The following is a 20,772-nucleotide window of genomic DNA, read 5'->3' on the forward strand; positions in this document are numbered from 1 at the left end:
CCAGTGCCCAAATCACTCAGGGACACAGTGGAGTGCCAACACTGAAGCTGTGAGTGTGTTTGTTCTGGGATACCCCAACATCCTTGAAGCACTAGAGGGCATCAAGGATGATGAATCTCAAAAGTCATCATCAAGAAAAGATATGAATATCCTGAGTGATGCAATGCATCTGGAATCATATACTTCAGCCATTCAGCAGGTGAGGTCTAAGCTTGCAAAATGCTCAAATTGACCTTTCCACTGCTGTAAACCTAATGAGGAGTCTTGGAACTGTTCTTCAACAAATGTGGGATAGTTTTGATGAGTATTCACAGTAGCAGCCGTGTTATCACTACAAATTTTTTTTTTCTCCTGCTGATAATAGCTCATCTTAATTAGCCTCTTAGAGTTGGTATGGCAACTTCCACCTTTTCATGTTCTCTGTATGTATATATATCTTCTTACTATATGTTCCATTCTATACATCTGATAAAGTGGGCTGTAGCCCACGAAAGGTTATGGCTCAAATAAATTTGTTAGTCTCTAAGGTGCCACAAGTACTCCTGTTCTTTTTGATGAGTATGAAATTCAGGGGGCTGCAAGGACTGCTAACCATGAGTATGTCAGCCAAATGCTGCAAAAGACAGAAGACATGACGATGCAACTGACCACTCATTCAATGACAAGGAGGCCTTTGGAGTGAATACCTTCATCACAATCATCGACAAACTGAAGAGTTCACTAGAACATCGGATCGAGGCTTAGGAAAATATTGACAAAACCTTTAGTGTACTGACAAATTTTTTGCCTAACATTTCAAGTTCCAAAGTCAGGGAAGGTATCAAACGTCTGTATCAGAAGTACCCAGACGATGTCCCAGTAGATTTTACTAAAGAGTTTCTTCAACTGTTGAATTCACGTCACTCAGCTATAGAGAGAAAAGATGATGAAAGCAAATCTATTTGCAAGTACTGCAATTAAATGTGATAGAATGTTTGTTTCCCAAATGTTGAAACTGCATTATAGCATTTGTCACTAATGATCACCAACTGTAGTGGAGAAGGTTCCTTCTCTCTTCTAACAAGGTTAAAAAATGTCCTCCAATCCACCATGACTCAAGAGCATCTCAGTGCTTTGTCCCTCTTGAGCATTGAGGATGAAATCATCAGGTCTTTGAATTACGATGACATAATTTATGACTTTGCCACAGCTAAACAAAGAAAAACATTGAGCATAGTGAGAGTAGAAGAAACTTAATTTTACATAAATATGTATGCAGATAAATATTTGATGACTTTGTAATTTTTTTCAATATGTAATTCATACTGAGGCCTTCCCTCCCATTAGCCTTAGGCCCCTCATAACTTTAATCCTACTCTGCCACTGGTAAAGTTTGCAGATGACACAAAGGTAGCTGGAATGATAAATAAGGGCAAATCATTTAGCACTATCTGGATTGTTTGATTAAAATGGGTGTAATCAAACATGCATTTTAACAAAGTCAAATGCAGCAAGTAATAAAGAATGTGATGTAAGAGACTGTCCTGAACAGGATGTATGGGGTCATGGGAAATAATTAACTGAACATGAGATTCTTGTGCAATGCTTTGATACTAATGGGAATATAGTACAGACCTAAGAAGGTTGCTCTATTGTGCCCAGGGGCACTAGTATCCACACTTTAACAAAGATATTGGAAGAGTTCAGAAAAGAGAGACAGTTATGATTCAGGGTCTGGAAAACATGCCTTTAATTGATAGAGGTAAGCTACCAAAAAGAAGGTTAAAGAGTGAATTGATGAGTCTATAAATCAACTCTTTAATCTAGCAGGCAATGGCATAGCAAGAGCCAATCAAGCTACAACAATCCAACCTGGAAATGAATTTTTAAACTGTGCCAATAACTAACTACTGGAAGAGTTTATCAAGAGGAGTGAGAGATGGGATGTCTTTCTGAATGATATAGTCTAATTCAAACAACTTAGGTGACTTGACCCAGGAACTAGCAGTCGTCCCCCTACCCCCGTGTACCCCACCTGTTAGGTAAGGGATCTGGCCATATGATCATTATGAGGCTTATGGTAGGTGTAGTGTATTAAAGTGCTCTCTGTAGTGAGCGCTACTTAGGGTGTACGGAGCATGCTCAATACACCTACTGAAGCCCCTACCCTTATTAGCCCTAAGATTGTGGGGACTGCTTTTGACAGGTTAAAAAGTGGCAAAAGGGGGCAAATCAGAGGAGGGGGGTGGCCATGTTCTGAGCAGGGGGTGAAAATTTACTGGCCAGGTGGGGTCAAGCAGCTGGGGGTAGCATTAGGAAAGGGGCTAAAGGGCAAAATCAGGAAGGGGGGAGGGGGAGGCAGAGTTAAGCCCAGGCCTGAGGCACCAGCAGAGTATGTCAGAAAGAAAAACCCTGGCAGAAGCAGGGACGGGGGGGGGGGGGGGGGGTAGCAGTTACCCCACTGGGACGCAGACAGCCGTGCATGCAAAATAGTTTGGGGACCGAGAGGCTTGTTTTGTATGGTCACACAAACTGAGCATGCATATAAATAACTGCTACAGGTAGCACGTTTCTACACGTAGCAATCTTGCATACACTGTAATGCAAAAAATGCTATCTAGGCACCTGCTACCTCAGGTACCAGTTTACTACCCTAGCAGTTTCTTCCAGTCCATTAGGTATGGGTCACTGCTACCGGCAGCACTTTAATACGCTGCCCCCGACCGGCTGTGACTGAACACTGTGATGTGACAGGGCACGCACCCTGCGCTTGTAGCCATGTTGATCCCAGGCCATGAGAGAGACAAGGTGGGTGAGGGGATAAGCTGTTACTGGGCCACCTGCAGGGGGCGAGGGAGAAGAGCTTTCCAGCGCCCCACGGCCCTTCTCGCGCTCCCGCAGCAGCCGGGCCAGTGACCGCTGTTACCTCGCCCACCTCGCCACCAGCGGGCGTCTCCCGGCCAGGTGACCGGACTGACAGGCCGCAGGCGCCGCCCCATGACCCGGGCGTAGACCCCCCCCGCGGGCACCGACCCGCCGCGCTAGCGAGGGGGCGGCTCTTGGCGCGGGGCTGTTCCGGTTCAGCGCCGCCGGCGGGGCCCGCTCCGAGGAGGGCGCCCCCGGGCTGGGGACAGGCCGCCGCCTCAGGCCCGGGACCTCGGCAGCTAATCAGCGGGGAGAGGACGGACTCCGCCCACGTGGTCAGCGCGGGGCGGGGGCATTGGCTCGGTCACGGCGGCGGGGTCACGTGGGCGCAGGTGAGTCGGGAACTGGCCTCTGCCGCCCCCAGAGTCACACCTGGAGGGCGGCGCCGTGTCACGTGACTTGCAGCGGAGGCGCCCGGCCGGCTGAGGCAGGTGAGGGAGGGGTCGCAGCGCCCCGCTCCGGTCCAGCCGGGGGAGGGTCCCGCGCGCAGGGGGCGGGGCTCTGGGGTCGTTCGGGGCCCGGGCTTCTCGCGCAGCCGGCCTGGGGCGGGGCGTCCCCCCCCCCCCGTGGGGCTAATGCCGGGGCCTTCCTGAGGCCCTGCGCCGGGTGCTGTCCCGTGGCGGGGCCCGGCTCCTCTGCACCGCCTCCGCTGGCCGCGGGGCTGGGGTGACGCGCGTGGAAACCCCTCGGCGCTGGGGCAGCTCTGGTGGGGGCCGGTGTCAGCCCGGCCTTGGAAGCGGAGCGCCCACCCCGTGGGAGCTGGAGGTGCCGGAGACAGCCCGGTGGCGGCGGTTCTCCTTTTGCCCCAGTGTAGCCCTGTGGTGGGTCTCAAACTTCTGTACTGGGGACCCTCTTCAAAAAGCAAACCTCTGAGAGTGCGACCCCCCCAATAAATTAAAAACACTTTTTTATATATTTAACCTCATTATAAATGCTGGAGGCAAAGCAGGGTTTGGGGTGGAGGCTGACAGCTCATGACTCCCCGTGTAATAACCTTGTGGCCCCCTGAGGGGTCCTGACCCCCAGTTTGAGAACCCCTGGCATAGAGGATCTGACACCCCCACCTGCACAAAATGCAAACCAAACTGTTTTGAATGTTTAGATCTACTAAAATAAATCAGCCCTTTTCCTGTACCAATTTCTTCTGCCTTCATTATTCCCACTGTCTCTGTTTACATTTCCCATTATAGCCCTGGTGTGTTTTTTGCTAGTCTAGCATTTTCTGGTGAGCTTGCCACTGTTTAGATTTTGCATAGTCTAGTGCTTTCTCAGTTCATGCATCTGACCTGAGGATGTCTGAGAACATTTGAGATTTGCAAACCACTTCACAGACAAATGGCCCAAATCATGGTTACCCGTAAGTCAGTGCTTTGGAGTGGAGCCCGGAGCTGGAGCGTGGAGCAGCTCTGGAGCAGTGGAGCTGCAGGTTTTTGCCTGAAGCTGGAGCGGAGCCAGAGCACAGCTCCAAAGCCCTGCCCTACGTTCCTTTGAGCTGGTTAAACCAGAACAAAAGGGCAACAGTATGGGGCCCTTCCGCCTGGAATGTGCACAACACAAGAAGCCTGGGAGCTATAAAGCCATCTCTGGCTTTTTGCTCCCGCATCCTCAGGAGCTTTGGTGTTGGCAAGTGTTGTGTAGGCGAGAGGTTCTTACTCTCACCTGACTCTGCTCAACCTAAGTTGGTTCTTTTGGATAACAGAACTAAATATAACATCCAAACAATGCAGTATATTTTACTGGAGAGATGTAAGTGCACTGATTTAAAGACCCAAGACTTTGCTACTATTTTTCAATGGGCTATATAGTTATAAATGCTATATGACTTGCAAGATATAATTTATTGCTGGAATAATGCATTTTTTTCCAAGCTCAGAGCAGTTTCCAATAGGTGGCTTGATACCTGCTTCCTAATGAGCTTTACTCACTGTTCATTTTAAAACTAACCCTTTAGAAGACTAAAAAAGGTGGTATGGAGAAACCAGATAGGATGTGTTAGTCTAGTTTTTTAAAAAAAGACTGTTTTAACCACTAAGATGAGGTTGATGTATGATAGAAAACACTTTCTAAGGGCTTGGCTACACATACAAATTTACAGCGCTGCAGCAGGGTGTGAAAACACACCCTCTGCAGCGCTGCAAATTGCGGCGCTACAAAGCGCCAGTGTAGTCAAAGCCCCAGCGCTGGGAGCCGTGCTCCCAGCGCTGTCCGTTATTCCCCACAGGGATGTGGAGTACGGACAGCGCTGGGAGAGTTTTCTCCCAGCGTTGGCGCTTTGACTACACTTAGCGCTTCAAAGCGCTGCCGCGGCAGCGCTTTGAAATGCAAGTGTAGCCAAAGCCTAAGAGGATATTGATACAGCTGCAGCATTGGTTCTGATCCTTCATATGATGACTAATCTCCACTCTAGTGGAGGTCAGTGGGAGTTGAGGTAGCTGAGCATCTCATGTGATTGAGTTCATAGTGGATAAAAAGAGTGTATGGATTCTGAGAATTTATAACCATTATCTGTTTTATTACTCCCCTAATGTTTCATTCACATTTTATTACAAAACATTCTGGACATACTAGGCCTGAATCTGATCTCATTTACCCTGCAGTACAATCATTGACTTCAGTAAATGTGATCCGAAACAGGTATCCGATTCACCAGTATTAATATCACCAAGATTTTTAAAAGTGACTGAAAATCAGGCTCATTTAAGGCTCCCAAGTTGGGAACAGAAGAACTGAGGTGCTAAAAATCACTAGTCACTTTTGAAAAATTGGCCATAATGTGATCTTTTCAATGAACTAAGAAAACTTAATATATTAGTTGGCTTCTTATATTTATCTTATTTATATTAAAAACACCCTCTCCCTCAATATCCTCAAAACCATTTATTTCTACATATAATGGGCCAATTAAATTCATGATCTTATTACTGTTTCCCTTTAAGTGAGTTTGTAAATTATTTGGGATAGAGACTGACTTTTACTCTGTTTATATACTACCTAGCACAATGAGGCCCTAATCCTAATTGGGGCCTCTAGGCCAGTGGTGGGCAACCTGTGGCCCATCAGAGTAATCCACTGGCAGGCTGCCAGACCATTTGTTTACATTTGTACAGCTGCCCGCAGCTCCCAATGGCCGGGAACGGTGAACCGTGGCCATTGGGAGCTGCAGGTGGCCGTGCAAATGTAAACAAACAGTCTGGCGGCCCAACAGTGGATTACCTTGGCAGGCCGCAGGTTGCCCACTGCTGCTGTAGGCACTAGTGTATACAAATAAGAAAAACTAAAAAAGGTTAACACAGTACAGCCTGCAGGACTTTTATGCTCTTTTTCAGGCAGATTAATAAAGAAAGTACAGTAATAAATTTACTCAGGATAATAAACTATTGTGATAAGATGTCAGGTCAGATTTTGCTCTCTATTACATAAAATGGAACCTTACTGGAACTGTAGTTTGACTGGTGCAACAAAGAGCCATATTTGGCTTTTTTGGACAACTTTTCATGATAGACATCTGTGGAAGTATGGAATAAGACAGAGTTCCAAATTAGAGAAAATGATTTAATATCAGACCTGGTGCAATTTGGCCTACCGTACTGTGATGGAAAATAAATTTTAATCCACTCTTTCATTTAAAAGTAGTGCAGGAAAATAAATTGACCCACTCCAGAGGTAGTCCTAATTAAGGTCTCTTGATTTTAAACTTAGACCTCATTCCAAAAAGTAAAAACTGTTTCTTCTCAACATGCCAGATGTGTGGTAAATCATTAGATTCATCAGCTTCTTTTACAATGCCCATTTGCCCTATTAAACCAGTTTGCAGCAGTTTCAGTAACAGCGAGGAGGTGAATGTCAGCAAAGAATGAAACCACTCTGTGTATTAATTATGTTAAGACAAGTTTTGGGGTAGTCTCAAACTAATTTCCTCTCCTTTCCTTTTAAAAAAGACTGGGCTCAGCTGTTGTATTTATTCCAAAATGTAGTTTTTACTGCACAAGTTTAAATTTTCACCCTGTAATTAACTTATAAAGACCTGATCATGTTCTTGTTGAAGTCAGCGGCATAGCTCCCATTGACTTTAGTGGAGGTAAAAATGAACCTTGAACGAAAATAAACTGCCTCTTGAAATGGACATTTATTTATTTATTGGTTAGGTAGCTAGTTGAATGGAAACAATCTATATGCCACTTTTAAAGTAGAAGAACTAAGATAAATGTATTAACTGTATTAACTTTTTTTTTAATTTCAGGTAACTTGGTTTAAAGCAGATAAAATGGTGAAACTAATTCACACCTTAGCTGATCACAGTGATGATGTCAACTACTGTGCCTTCTCCTCTTCCTGCTTGGCTACTTGCTCCCTGGACAAAACAATCCGCCTCTATTCTTTAAACAACTTTACTGAACTTCCCTACTCACCATTAAAAGGTCACACTTATGCTGTCCACTGCTGCTGCTTTTCTCCTTCTGGACACATTTTAGCTTCATGTTCGACAGATGGTACCACGATGCTGTGGAATACTCATAATGGTCAGACGCTGGCAGTGCTGAAGCAGCCCCGAGGCAGCCCTGTAAGAGTCTGCCGATTTTCCCCTGACTCCGCTTACCTAGTTTCCGGTGCAGCTGATGGTAGTATCGTTCTTTGGAATGTGCAGTCATTGAAATTGTACAGGTAAATACCAAGTTTTACTGATAATAACTAAGAAAGCATTTTGGAAATATAATATTCTTATGGCCTGATCATAAGAGGTGCTGAGCTTCTACTGACTTCACTGAGAGCTGTAGTTGTTATCACCTCTCAGGATCAAGTCTTTAGGCCTTGTTTACACTAGCAAAAATATAATTCACCAGTGTACTACTCCACTGGTAGTATATTTATGGTGGAAATTGTACTGTAGACATGGATAGTGCATTTTTACCACCACATTGTCCAACACAGAAAAGAGGAAATTGGGCCTATAGAGGTATGGAAGAAGGCACTAAAATGCATTTGAAGTGCTGAGATTTTATCCAACAGCTGTATTTTGTTAGTATGAAAAATTAGAGCATCCTGGAGATACAGTATTTGATTTAACTGTTGTTTTAGCCCAGCTCTTCTAGGGCCAAATCCTGATTCCTTTGTGATCAGGGCTTGTCATTTATTGCATAAATCATACTCCTTCAGTAGAATTGATTTATGGCAACTGGGAATAAGGGACAATGAGATTACAAATTGGGGCTGTGTCAGATTTGATTAATGAGTCCACATCTTAAATTTATTTTAAAAATAATAATCAAATTTCTTTCGTTTATACATTAGTGTATTGTCATAAGTTAGTAGTTTACTTATACACTTTTCATACCTTTTTACTTGCCAGAGTAGCATACGCTTTAGGAAATGTATGCTTGTGTATTACCCCTTTTGTATTGTACTGCATAATTCAGATTAAAATCTAGTTCTAAATATACATAGTATAATAGTATGTTATATTATATTATAGTTTATTACAGAAATGAAGCTGGAAAAGGTTAATTTGTAAGCAATATGTTTAAAATGTCCACTATTTATCTCCTTCCCCCACCCTCTATCTTTTGCTTGTAGAATAGTGTTCCAATTTATTTCTTGTGGATTGATGTTGGCTTTTTTTAATCTAGGGTTGAAGGGTTATATTCCTTTTCAGAGGTGAAACCCCAGATTTTTGGCCATCAAAGGATGGCTATACCTCCCAATTGCTGCTTGTAGAAGGTATACTTTGATTGAATGGTACAAATAGCAGACCTGATCCTTCTTTTTTTGCACATCTAAAAGTCTCACTGAAGTTAGTAAGGGATATGGGGACAGGATTCGGCCTGCTATTCAGTAGCAAATAATTATTTACAAAAATAAGGATGGGAAATGCCCTTTTTTCAATGATTCTGTTTACAGTGAAATGTAAATTTTTTTTAAAAAGATTTTTTTGAGGATTTATCTAGTTTGTCCATAGACATTGATAATTAGCTCTCTGGGCCAAATCCTGTAGTCTACTTCGGGGAAAATGTTATTTGAATTTAGAGAGGGATTGCAAGTTTTGACCCTGGAGTTAGAAATTTAATAAAGGCTTCATTTCTTCATTGTCCTGAATAGTTCTTCTTGTTTTTGCACTAAAAAGCCCTGTGGCTTTAGCAAATTTCTTAGGACTTTGTGTGAAAAGAAGCAGCAAAGAATCCTGTGACACCTTATAGACTAACAGACGTTTTGCAGCATGAGCTTTCGTGGGTGAATGCCCACTTCTTCGGATGCATCCACCCACGAAAGCTCATGCTGCAAAACGTCTGTTAGTCTATAAGGTGCCACAGGATTCTTTGCTGCTTTTACAGAACCAGACTAACACGGCTACCTCTCTGATACTTGATATGTGAAAAGAAGGGTACCTGGAGAACATTTAATTAACATTCTTCTGCTTCTGGACAGCAAGATGAGTGAATAGCAGCTTGTGTAGGCCAAACCTGTCTTTTACCTGTTGTAGAAGTGTTCCTGCATGAGTGGATGAGCTTCCTGTTGCCTTCGTCTTAATGACTTAGAGGTGAATTGGAAATCTTTACAAAACTGAATATTTTTTAAATGTCTGAAATCCTATACATTTAAAGATTGACATACATTTTTTTTAAGTGGTCTTTACCCATTTCTTCCTTCTTTATGATACAGAAGGCTTGAAGAGTGTGTTTTTTTGTTTTTTTTAAATTGTCTATAACTTAGGGTACGTCCATACTACCCGCCCGGATCTGCGGGTAGCAATCGACTTCTCGGAGTTCGATATATCGCGTCTCATCTAGATGCGATATATCGAACTCCGAACGCGCTCCCGTCGACTCTGGAACTCCACCACTGCGAACGGCGGTGGCGGAGTCGACAGGGGAGCCGCGGACGTCGATCCCGCGCCGTGAGGATGGGTAAGTAGTTCGAACTAAGGTAGTTCGACTTCAGCTACGCTATTCACGTAGCTGAAGTTGCGTACCTTAGTTCGACACCCCCCTTTTCCCCGCCCCCCGAGTGTAGACGAGGCCTTAGAAAAATTAGGAATATCAAATCTCACTTTTCTCAGAGGACCAGTGAGAGGTCTCAGAGCATGTTTATTGTGACCTCTTGAAGCATTGAATTTTTAATAAAAGTTTAGTTTATTCAGAAGTTAAAGTGGATGTTAACAAAACCAGTTAAACCATTATCACTAAAATCCTTTCCCTTCTCAATTACTTGCATAGTCTTAGCGTATGTGATGTTACCATTGTACTTTCTCCAGTCATCAGTGTCTTCCAGGCTGAATTTATAATATAAAAAGCAATCTGAACAATTTAAAGTCAAACAAAAAAACTCCTTTGTAGGCTGCTTTTGTAAAGAAGCAAAAAAGAACAAAAACCCCCTTTTTTGCCTTTGCAGATTCAACATTAAGGCCTGGAGGGCCAACTGCTTGTGTGACTTTTACTGCAGCTGCTTTGTGTGTGCAGTTGCATTCTCAAATTTGGTACTGGCATGCATGGTTGCGTGCACAAAAATGTGTATTGATCTCAAACCTTTATAAAAATGTGGCCTAATATGTGCAGTTAAAATTACAAAGAAATACAGCCTAGAGAAAAATAGTTGAAAATAATTTCATCCTTTAATTACCTGCCAGACACAAGGTCTATGGTCCTTTGTTTCTCCTGCAGCATTTGATGGTATTACTAATATTTAAAGGAGAGTAGAGAAAAGAATGCCCCTCCCACACAGTTTTAGGTGTCATGTCATTAACTGCTACAAGGGAAACAGAAAAATCTTAGTCAAGTCTGTGTGTGTGAATGGATTACCTTTTAGTTTGTCTTTGGTATACTTAACTTCACAAAGTCTTATGAAGATGCTGTTAGAGTGCAAAGTATTATTCATTATTATTTTATTCTTAAACTTCCATATCAAATGCAGTTTTCTTACGCCTTTTGATAGCCTTAATTCTTCTTCAAGTGCTTGCTCATGTCCATTCATGTTAGATGTGTGTGCTTGCCACATGCACTGGTGCCGGAAGTTTTTCCCTTAGTTGTATCCATAGGGGACCAGCTCTGGCACCCTCTGGAGTGACGTGCATATGCCATGGTATAAGGGGCACTGCCGGCTCCCCCCACCTTCAGTTCTTTCTTACCGCCAGTGACGGTGATGGAACATTCCTTGCTTTGGTAAACCTCTTTGTCCAGATCTACTTCCCACTGTTTCTTCAACCGCCTGTCTCATTTCCTCCCTGCCTGGGCCTCTATAACTATGGACCACTGGGTCCTAAGTACTGTGGCTCAAGGTTATGTCCTCCAGTTTATTTCTAAACCCGCCCCCGCTGTCTCTCTTCAGGGACCCCTCTCACGAGAACTTGCTTTGGCAAGAGTTACAACCTTTTTCAGGTGGGAGCTGTGGAGGAAGTCCCTCTACACCACAGGGGCAAGGGGTTTACTCCCCTTACTTTCTGATTCCAAAGGCCTAAGGGGGTCCAAGACCCATTCTGGACCTGCGAGACCTCAACAGATATCTCAAGAAGTTGAAGTTCCACATGGTCTCCCTGGCCTGCATCATCCCTTCCCAGGATCCAGAAGATGTACACCGCTCTCGATTTGAAGAATGAATATTTCCCCATAGCAATATTTCACAGGCACAGACGCTTTATCCATTTCATGGTAGGCTTCGCTCACAACCAGTTTGTGGTGCTCTCATTTGGGCTGGTGATGGCATCGAGGGCATTTACCAAGTGTATGTCAGTGGTGGCGGCTTACCTCAGACATCAAGGTATTCGGGTTTATCCATACCTCGACTACTGGCTGGTCAAGGGCCACTCCAGGTCCAGTCCAGTGTCACAGTACTGCAAGCCACGTGCCATGCCCTGGGCCTGTTGATAAACAAGGAAAAAATCAGCATTAGTTCCAGTACAGAGGATAGAATTAATCAGAGCAGTAATTGACTCCATCTGTGCAAGAGCCTTCCTGCCGCAAGACAGGTTCCGGCATGAGGTGCATCTCCTTGCCAGATTCTCCGTGTTCCCTCTCACCGTGGCCCGGGTCTGCCTCCAGCTACTAGGCCACATGGCAGCATGCACTTAAGTTGTTTGCCACGCGAGGCTCAGGCTGTGGCCCCTCCAGTATTGGCCCACCATCTATTCCCCATCCAGAGATCACCTAGACAAGGTCATCACAATTCCACCAAGGGAACTTACCTCTCTGCAGTGGTTGATTGACCGAGTGCGGTCTTACACGGAGTACTATTAGACAATCCATGCCCCTTGGTCTCCCAGATTTCCGATGCCTCCAACCTTAGCTGGGGGGCACACCTCGGCAAGATGCGGACCCAAGGGACATGGGCAGTCTGATTGGCCTCTAGGGTCTTCCTGCCGCATCTGACGGGCAAAGTGGTACAGCCTCAATGCGGTGTTTGTAGGCAAGGGGGAGTGTGCTCGTCAGCTCTCTGCCAAGAGGCGCTCTGTCTGTGGGACTTCTGCATCCAGCATGCTATCCACCTGGAGGCCTACCACCTCCCTGGCATGAAGAATACGCTGATGAATCGCCTTAGCAGGTCCTTCTTCTCACACTACGAGTGGTCGCTCCATCTAGAGGTGGTCCAGATGCTCTTCCAGAGGTGGGGTACTCCTCGAGTGGACTTATTCGCCACCAGATGGAGCAGGAAGTGTCATCAGGTCTGCTCCTTGCATAGCCTTGGCAAAGGTGCCCTCTCCAACGCTTTTCTCCTGTCGTGGTCGGTGGACCTGATGTACACATTCCTACCGATTTCACTAATCAGTAGGATCCTGTCAAAGATCAAGAGGGACAGAGCACGGGTCATCATGATCACCCCAGTGTGGCCGCGTCAGCACTGGTTCAGCACACTGATGGATCTGGCAGTAGCTGCCCCCGGCGCAGGATCATGGCCCGTCTACTGCACCCAAGCCTTGCCTCCTTCCACCTCGCAGAATGGATGCTATGTGGCTGAATCCAGAGGAACAGACCTCCCGGAGAGTAGAAAGCCTTCCACTAGAGCGACTTACCTTGCGAAGTGGACGAGGTTCTCCCACTGGGCATCATGACGGAGTATCTCCCCGATGCATTCACCCTTGCAGTCTATCCTAGACTACCTGCTCCACCTAAAGAACCAGGGCCTAGTCCTATCTTCTCTTAAAGTGCATCCAGCGGCCATCTCGGCTTTTCACCCACGGGTACAGGGGAAATCAGTGTTCTTGAATGAAATGTTGTTCAGGTTCCTAAAAGACGTCGAGAGGCTCTTTCCACCAGTTTGGAACATGGTCCCTTAATGGGACCTCAGTGTGGTCCTTGCCAGGCTTACAAGCCCATCCTTTGAGCCTATGGACTCTTGTCCCCTCTCCTACCTGTCGTGGAAAGTTGCTTTCCTTGTAGCAATTACATTGGCCAGACGAGTGTCAGAGTTGAAAGCCCTGACCTCGGAGCCACCATATACGGTATTCTTCAAGGACAAAGTTCATCTGTGACCCCATCCGGCCTTCCTGCCAAAGGTGATGTCCTCTTTACACGTCAATCAGGACATCTTTCTCCCAGTGTTCTGTCCTAAGCTGTGCTCATCTGCTGAGGAGAGGCGGCTGCACACCCTGGATGTTTGGTGCACCTTGGTGTTCTACCTGGAACATACCAAACTCTTCCACGGGTCAACCCAGCTCTTCATCGCAACAACAGATAGGATTAAGGGCCTGCCGGTGTCCTCTCAGAAGATCTTCAACTGGATTACCTCCTGCATCCAGACCTGTTATGAACAGGCACGGGTCCAACCGCCACCTATTGTGAAGGCCCACTCGACAAGAGCTCAAGCGTCCTCAGCAGCCTTCCTGGCACACGTTCCTATCCAGGACATTTGCAGGGCCGCAACGTGGTCTTCAGTGCATACGTTTACGGCACACTACACCATTTCCCAGCAGGCCAGAGACGGTGCTGGGTTTGGCAGAGCTGTGTTACAGTCTTTATGTCCATGAACTCCTACCCGCCTCCTGTGGTACTGCTTGGGAGTCACCTAACGTGAATGAACATGAGCATGCAGTTACCTTTTTCGTATCTGGTGTTCTTGGAGATGTGTTGCTCATGTCCATTCCACGACCACCCTCGTTCCCAATGGTCGGAGTTCTCAGCAAGAAGGAATTGAGGGTGGAAGGAGCTGGCGGTGCTTCTTATACCGCGCCATGTGGGCGCCACTCCAGAGGACGCCAGAGCTGCTCCACTACGGGATACTGCTGAGGGAAAAACTTCCGGTACAGTGCATGTCGCAAGCACACACACCTAACGAGAATGGATATGAGCAACACATCTTGAAGAACACCAGTTACGAAAAAGGTAACTGTCTTTTATCAACTGTTTTGCTTTACCTTTAAATTACCACTCTTTGAATGCTGTGTGTAACTGATTTGTATCCATTGTGGTGGCTACATTACTGTTCCTCAGAAAAGATCCAGTAAGTGACATAAGTATTTGCAAAGAAACAGTTCACTAGATCTTTTCCTGGAGGAAGGAGAGGTGTCTCAGTTTTATCTGGCATTGAAGAAAGTGAATGGCAGTTGTAAAAAGGTGGGGAAAAAAGTGTACTTGTGTTAGTATTCATGATGCTACGGTTAGGATATAATATGGAAAAAGTGACAAAGAGTCCTATGGCACTTTATAGACTAACAGACATATTGGAGCATAAGCTTTTGTGGCTGAATACCCATTTCGTCGGCTACCCCTCTGATACTATGGAAAAAGTGTTGCTTCCAGGTAAACGTAGCTTAGTGTAGCTCTTATGTCTGTGTTTAGAGAGGGAAGCACCATTTCATTGATTAATTTATATTTGTAAAACCACAATAGATGCCTAACTCTCTTGGTACTTCTGAAAATAACTAAAACTGCTATCCACAAAAGAAAACCATCAACTATCCCACAATACAATAATCCATACAGAATAGATGGATAAACTGAATTTTGACTCATGGGATAGAATTGTTGCTTGTGGTCCACCATTTTCCCACTTGGAGCCTGATCTAGAGAGCATTGAAGCCAATTGGAGACTTTCCGTTGACTTCATTGGGCTTTTGGATCAGGTAGGCCCACTGAGTGCAGCCAGTGGATGGGAGACACTGCTAATTTAAATGTGAGCTAATGGCTGGACATTAGAAAAAAGGCAAAACAAACCTGCATATCCACTATAAACTCCTATTTGGCTAGAGAGATTTTTTTTAAGCAAGTTGTACACGTTCGTTCCTAACTAAAACTTGGCATACAAAACCTCTGAGAATAATTTAAAAAAATAATAAAAAAAACCCTTCAGACTGACTTTTTAAAAGAGATTAAAAAAATAGAAATCAGTTCTTTCAGACAACATTTTCTTCTTTATTTCTGTTGTTCAGAAATAGCCCCATGTCCTAAACTGGAAAATATTAGTCTCTTAGACATATAATATGGATCTATGCTTGAGTTTTTGGGGGAGTAAAACCCAGATCTGACACATTGAAACGTCTGTAGTTCATAAATGTGATTTTCTGTTTATGTATATTTAAGTCTCTGTTGTGATGGTTGCATGTTAATCTTTGATTTAGATGACTGTCTGAGTTGTAATTTGCTCAGTATCCTGCTCTTGGGAATACTAAATCCATGAGGGTGGGCTTTAGTTCAGGGCTCATTTTATTACTGAATCAGAATATTGCCTTGGGGTAACATCTCCCATTCTCCTTCTGTGGTCAGAAATCAAATCCCTGTGCACATGTTATATATGTGCTTATTTCACATCTGTTTCCACAGTTTGTCATCTTTTGTCCCTTTTTATTATGCTTTTTAAGCTCCATATTTAGAAACAGTTCAGTTTTTCACTATTTTTTCTATATCATACGGCAGTTAGTGATCAAAATTTCAGAGTATTACATTTCCTAAACTCAGTCCTTTATTCTCTTGCTTTTCAGATCTGGGAGTGTTAAGGATGGTTCCTTGGTGGCATGTGCGTTTTCTCCTAATGGAAATCTCTTTGTCACTGGATCATCATGTGGAGATTTAACCATTTGGGATGATAAAATGAGGTGCTTGTATAATGAAAAAGGACATGATCTTGGTATCACCTGCTGTGATTTTTCTTCACAGGCAGTTTCTGGTTAGTTACTTTAATATTTTAAATAATTCCTTTTTCATATTATTTTTTCCTCCAGCTCTTGCTTTTATTCATAACTTTTTTATCATCAGTGCTCAGGACTGAATAGCAACTGAAAGTGTTCTTGATGTTTCAGACTACTCCCGGTGCCCCTCATTTGCCCTTGTGCTGGAGTTGATGATGAAGAAATGTTATAGGAATCTAAGTAGGTGGTTGTACACTTCATAGCTTGTGTAGACCAAGCTTATTGCACACACCAGGGGTTCTTTGAATTCCTCTGTTTCCTGCACACCCACACAAGCTCCCTGTGTGCCACCCTCCCATCCCCGCCTTTTTTAAGGAATTTCCTGCAGCTGCCCCCAGATTCTCTCCTGCGAGGGATTGTGTGTCCCTCATCTTCCCATAGCAGGGTCCCACATTCTCACCTCCCATACTAGTAGTTCTGAGTACACCGCTGTTCTCACCACCCCCTCGTGTGCTCCGTTCCCCCTTCCTTGTCCCCAGATCTGGGGCTGTATGTGCCCCGCCATACCAGGTACCCACAATCTGTCCCTATCAGGGTTCTGTGTGCTTCATTCCCTCTTCTTCCCACTCTCACCTCCCCCCCTCATGGCAGGGGCTCTGTGGATCTCCCTCCTCCCATGCCAGGCTCCCCCATTCCCCTTCTCAATGGCAGGGGTTTTGTGTGTTACCCCATTTCCCTCTCCCCCTATAGCAGTCTCTCCTCTTCTCCCCCATGGCAGGGACTCTGAATCCTCATTACTTCCTTTCCCCCATTTAACTCTTCACCACCATTCCAAGGGCTCTGCCTCCTACTTCCCCCTCACCCCCATGCCAAAGACTGTGTGCCTTATTTCCTCGACCCCTGCATGCCAAGGGTTGTGTGCATGCCCCTTTCTCCCGTGGCATCCCATACATTCTCCTGCCCCACTATTCTTCTTTGTGTCTGGGAGTGAATTCATTCACAAGCTAACATGTTCAACTCTATTGGGAGGATGAGCAGAGATGAGATGGATATTATGTTGGAAGGCAGTAATGGGTGCCATCAACCAGTTGTTTGATCTATAGACAGTTGTTAAGGTGCTTGAGTCTGTAGCTGTGCTCAAGAGGGGCTTCATGTTCCCCCCATTTTGGTTTTCCAATTTTCCCCAAAATCAGTAGGGTTCAGGCCATCAATGCCTAGAACATTATCTGAAACTTTGTAATTGATTGGATGGGGCATTCAAAGATAATCATGTTACAGACAGATGGATATACTGACAGGCTAACAGAAAAATGCTGTCAAATTGAGTGTAAGGCCTTTGCAAGCTCAGCCAATAAGCAGTCCAGCATATTTATAAAATCATTCAGTTGCTGATGTGGAAGTTGGGTCCATATTAAGTTAGGGTCCATATTAATAGACCTCCACTAGCTGGATAATTAAACCTGCCAAGCACAGGTAGGTATGATAGTTGGGCAGAGCTGGGTCCAAAAAGCAGATTACTGGAATTTTGAACCAGAATATTCTCCTTGAACCCATAAAGGGGTTCCCTCTTTCATATCAGCTTCTAGTTAGCAGGTGTCTAATACATTTGAAGCTCCTCTGCCCTCTAGCTGCAGAGGAAGGGTGGGGAAGATGGCCCTTTCTGTGTCCTCTACCCTACAGAGGCCCTGATTGAAGAAAGCACTTAATCAGATGCTTAAGTCACATTGATTTCCCATTTATTATTTTCTTGAATAAGGACCAGAGTATCCTGGCTGCTCTGAGGGAGGAGAATCTTTGCTATCCTTCCTATTCCCTAGAGACTGCACTGTCAAACGGGGAATGTCTCTGCTATTCTACCCCTCCGTTACCTTCCTAGCTACTGTGAGAAAGGGAGGGAGAAGGGGTTTCTGCTACTCTAACCCCATCGTCCTTGCTCCATTTTGGTTTTTCTTTAAGCAACAGTAACAGCACCTTGAAAGTGATATCACTATAGAATCATAGTGTAGGACTAGACACAACCACTATAGGACATCTAGTCCAGTCTTCTGCATTGAGGCAGGACTAAGGATTATCTAGACCATTCCTGACAAGTGCTTGTCTAACCTGTTCCTTAAAATCTCCAGTGATGGAGATTCCATAACCACCCAAGGTAATTTGTCCCAGTGCTTGACTACTCTTATTGTTAGGAAGTTTTTCCTAATATCTTACTTAAATCTCCCTTGCTGCAGTCTAAGCCCATTACTTCTTGTCCTGTCCTTCGTGGATAAGGAGAACAATTTATCCTCCTCCTCTGTATAACAATCTTTTACGTACTTGAAGACTGTTATCATATCCCCCTTCAATCTTCTCTTCTGCAAACTAAACAAACCCAGGTTTTTCACTCTTTCCTAATAGGTCATGTTTTCTCAACATTTAATCATTTTTTGCTCTCCTCAGGACTTTCTCAAGTTTGTCTACATCTTTCCTGAAGTGCAGTGCCCAGAACTGGGCACAATATTCCAGTTGAGGCCTTAACAGTGCTGAGTAGAGTGGAATGATTACTTGTGTCTTGCTTACAACACTCCTGCTAATGCATCCCATAATGTTTGTGGTTTTTTGCAACAGTATTACATTGTTGACTCATTTAGTTTATGATTTACTATAAGCCCTGATCCTTTTCAGGAACACTCCTTCCTAGGCAGTTATTTCCCATGTTATATATGTGCAATTGATTATTCCTTCCTAAGTGTAGTACTTTGCATTTGTCCGTACTGAATATTATCCTGTTTCAGTCCATTTCCTCAAGATTATTTTGAATTCTAATTCTGTCCTCCAAAGCACTTGCAATCCATCCCAACATCGTATCATTTGCAAACTTTATAAGTGTACTCTCTATGCCATTCATCCAAATCATTTATAAAGATACTGAATTGAACTGGACAGATCCCTGCAGTACCCCAGTCAATATGTTCTTCCAACTTCATTGTGAACCATTGATAATTACCCTCTGAGTATGCTTTTCCAGCCATTTGTGCACCACTTTATAGCTATGGGCACCCGCATGGCCCCACAATATGCCAATATTTTTATGGCTGACCTGGAACAACGCTTCCTCAGCTCCTGTCCACTCACGCCCCTTCTCTACCTACGCTACATTGATGACATCTTCATCATCTGGACCCATGGGAAAGAGACTCTGGAAAAATTCCACCACGATTTCAACAGCTTCCACCCCACCATCAACCTCAGCCTGGACCAATCTACACGGGAGGTCCACTTCCTAGACACTACGGTGCAAATAATTGATGGACACATTTACACCACCCTATACCGAAAACCTACCGACCGCTATGCCTACCTTCATGCCTCCAGCTTCCATCCCGGGCACACCACAAGATCCATTGTCTACAGCCAAGCACTGAGGTACAACCGCATCTGCTCTAACCCCACAGACAGAGACCAACACCTACAAAATCTCCACCAAGCATTCTCAAAACTACAGTACCCGCACGAGGAAATAAGGAGACAGATCAACAGAGCCAGACGTGTACCCAGAAGCCTCCTACTGCAAGACAAACCCAAGAAAGAAACCAACAGGACTCCACTGGCCATCACATACAGTCCCCAGCTAAAACCCCTCCAGCGCATCATCAGGGATCTACAACCCATCCTGGAGAATGATCCCACACTTTCACAGGCCTTGGGTGGCAGGCCAGTCCTCGCCCACAGACAACCTGCCAACCTGAAGCATATTCTCACCAGTAACTGCACACCGCACCATAGTAACTCTAGCTCAGGAACCAACCCATGCAACAAACCTCGATGCCAACTCTGCCCACATATCTACACCAGCAACACCATCACAGGACCTAACCAGATCAGCCACACCATCACCGGTTCATTCACCTGCACGTCCACCAATGTAATATATGCCATCATATGCCAGCAATGCCCCTCTGCTATGTACATCGGCCAAACTGGACAGTCTCTAAGGAAAAGGATAAATGGACACAAATCAGATATTAGGAATGGCAATATACAAAAACCTGTAGGAGAACACTTCAACCTCCCTGGCCACACAATAGCAGATCTTAAGGTGGCCATCCTGCAGCAAAAAAACTTCAGGACCAGACTTCAAAGAGAAACTGCTGAGCTCCAGTTCATCTGCAAATTTGACACCATCAGCTCAGGATTAAACAAAGACTGTGAATGGCTTGCCAATTACAGAACCAGTTTCTCCTCCCTTGGTTTTCACATCTCAACTGCTAGAACAGGGCCTCATCCTCCCTGATTGAACTAACCTCGTTATCTCTAGCTTGCTTCTTGCTTGCATATATAAACCTGCCCCTGGAAATTTCCACCACTTGCATCTGAAGAAGTGGGTATTCACCCACGAAAGCTCATGCTGCAGAACGTCTGTTAGTCTATAAGGTGCCACAGGATTCTTTGTTGCTTTTACAGATCCAGACTAACACGGCTACCCCTCTGATACTTGACACTTTATAGTAGGTTAATCTAGGCCATTTTTCTTTGTTTTGTTTATGTGAGATCACATGAGACAGTGTCAAAAGCCTTATTAAACACGAGATAATCACGTCTACTGCTTCCCCCATAGCTACAAGGCTTGTTACCCTGTCAAAGAACAATATTAGTTTGGCATGCTTTGGCTTGATTTGTTCTTAACAAATCCATGTTGACTGTTACTTGTCACCCTATTTTCTTCAAGGTGCTGACAAATTGTTTGTTTGATTATTTGCTCCATTATCTTTCTGGGTACCAAAGTTAAGCTGCCTGGTCAGGGTTGCCCTTATTCCCTTTTTTTATAAATAGGTATTATATTTGCC

General features: G+C 44.7%; 1 protein-coding gene across 7 annotated transcripts in view; it reads left to right on the forward strand.

Annotated features, from left to right (window-relative positions):
* The first annotated feature begins 3,059 nt into the window (after window positions 1–3,059).
* The window catches only part of WDSUB1 (WD repeat, sterile alpha motif and U-box domain containing 1), a 60,621-nt gene continuing 42,908 nt past the window's right edge, over window positions 3,060–20,772 (forward strand). The window contains exons 1-4 of one of the 7 annotated variants that reach the window (XM_039495374.1): window positions 3,060–3,236; window positions 7,145–7,566; window positions 15,803–15,987; window positions 16,121–16,189. In XM_039495374.1, the coding sequence (XP_039351308.1) occupies window positions 7,169–7,566; window positions 15,803–15,987; window positions 16,121–16,189 (652 nt within the window). In that variant the 5' untranslated portion in view covers window positions 3,060–3,236; window positions 7,145–7,168. Of the gene's footprint in view, window positions 3,336–3,601; window positions 3,726–7,144; window positions 7,567–9,408; window positions 9,437–15,802; window positions 15,988–16,120; window positions 16,190–20,772 lie in introns of those variants that run through there. The other 6 variants (XM_039495377.1, XM_039495373.1, XM_039495375.1 and 3 more) reach the window with 6 other exon arrangements.

The sequence above is a fragment of the Mauremys reevesii genome, linkage group 11 (genome assembly GCF_016161935.1).
Source record: "Mauremys reevesii isolate NIE-2019 linkage group 11, ASM1616193v1, whole genome shotgun sequence".
NCBI classification, from domain to species: domain Eukaryota; kingdom Metazoa; phylum Chordata; order Testudines; family Geoemydidae; genus Mauremys; species Mauremys reevesii.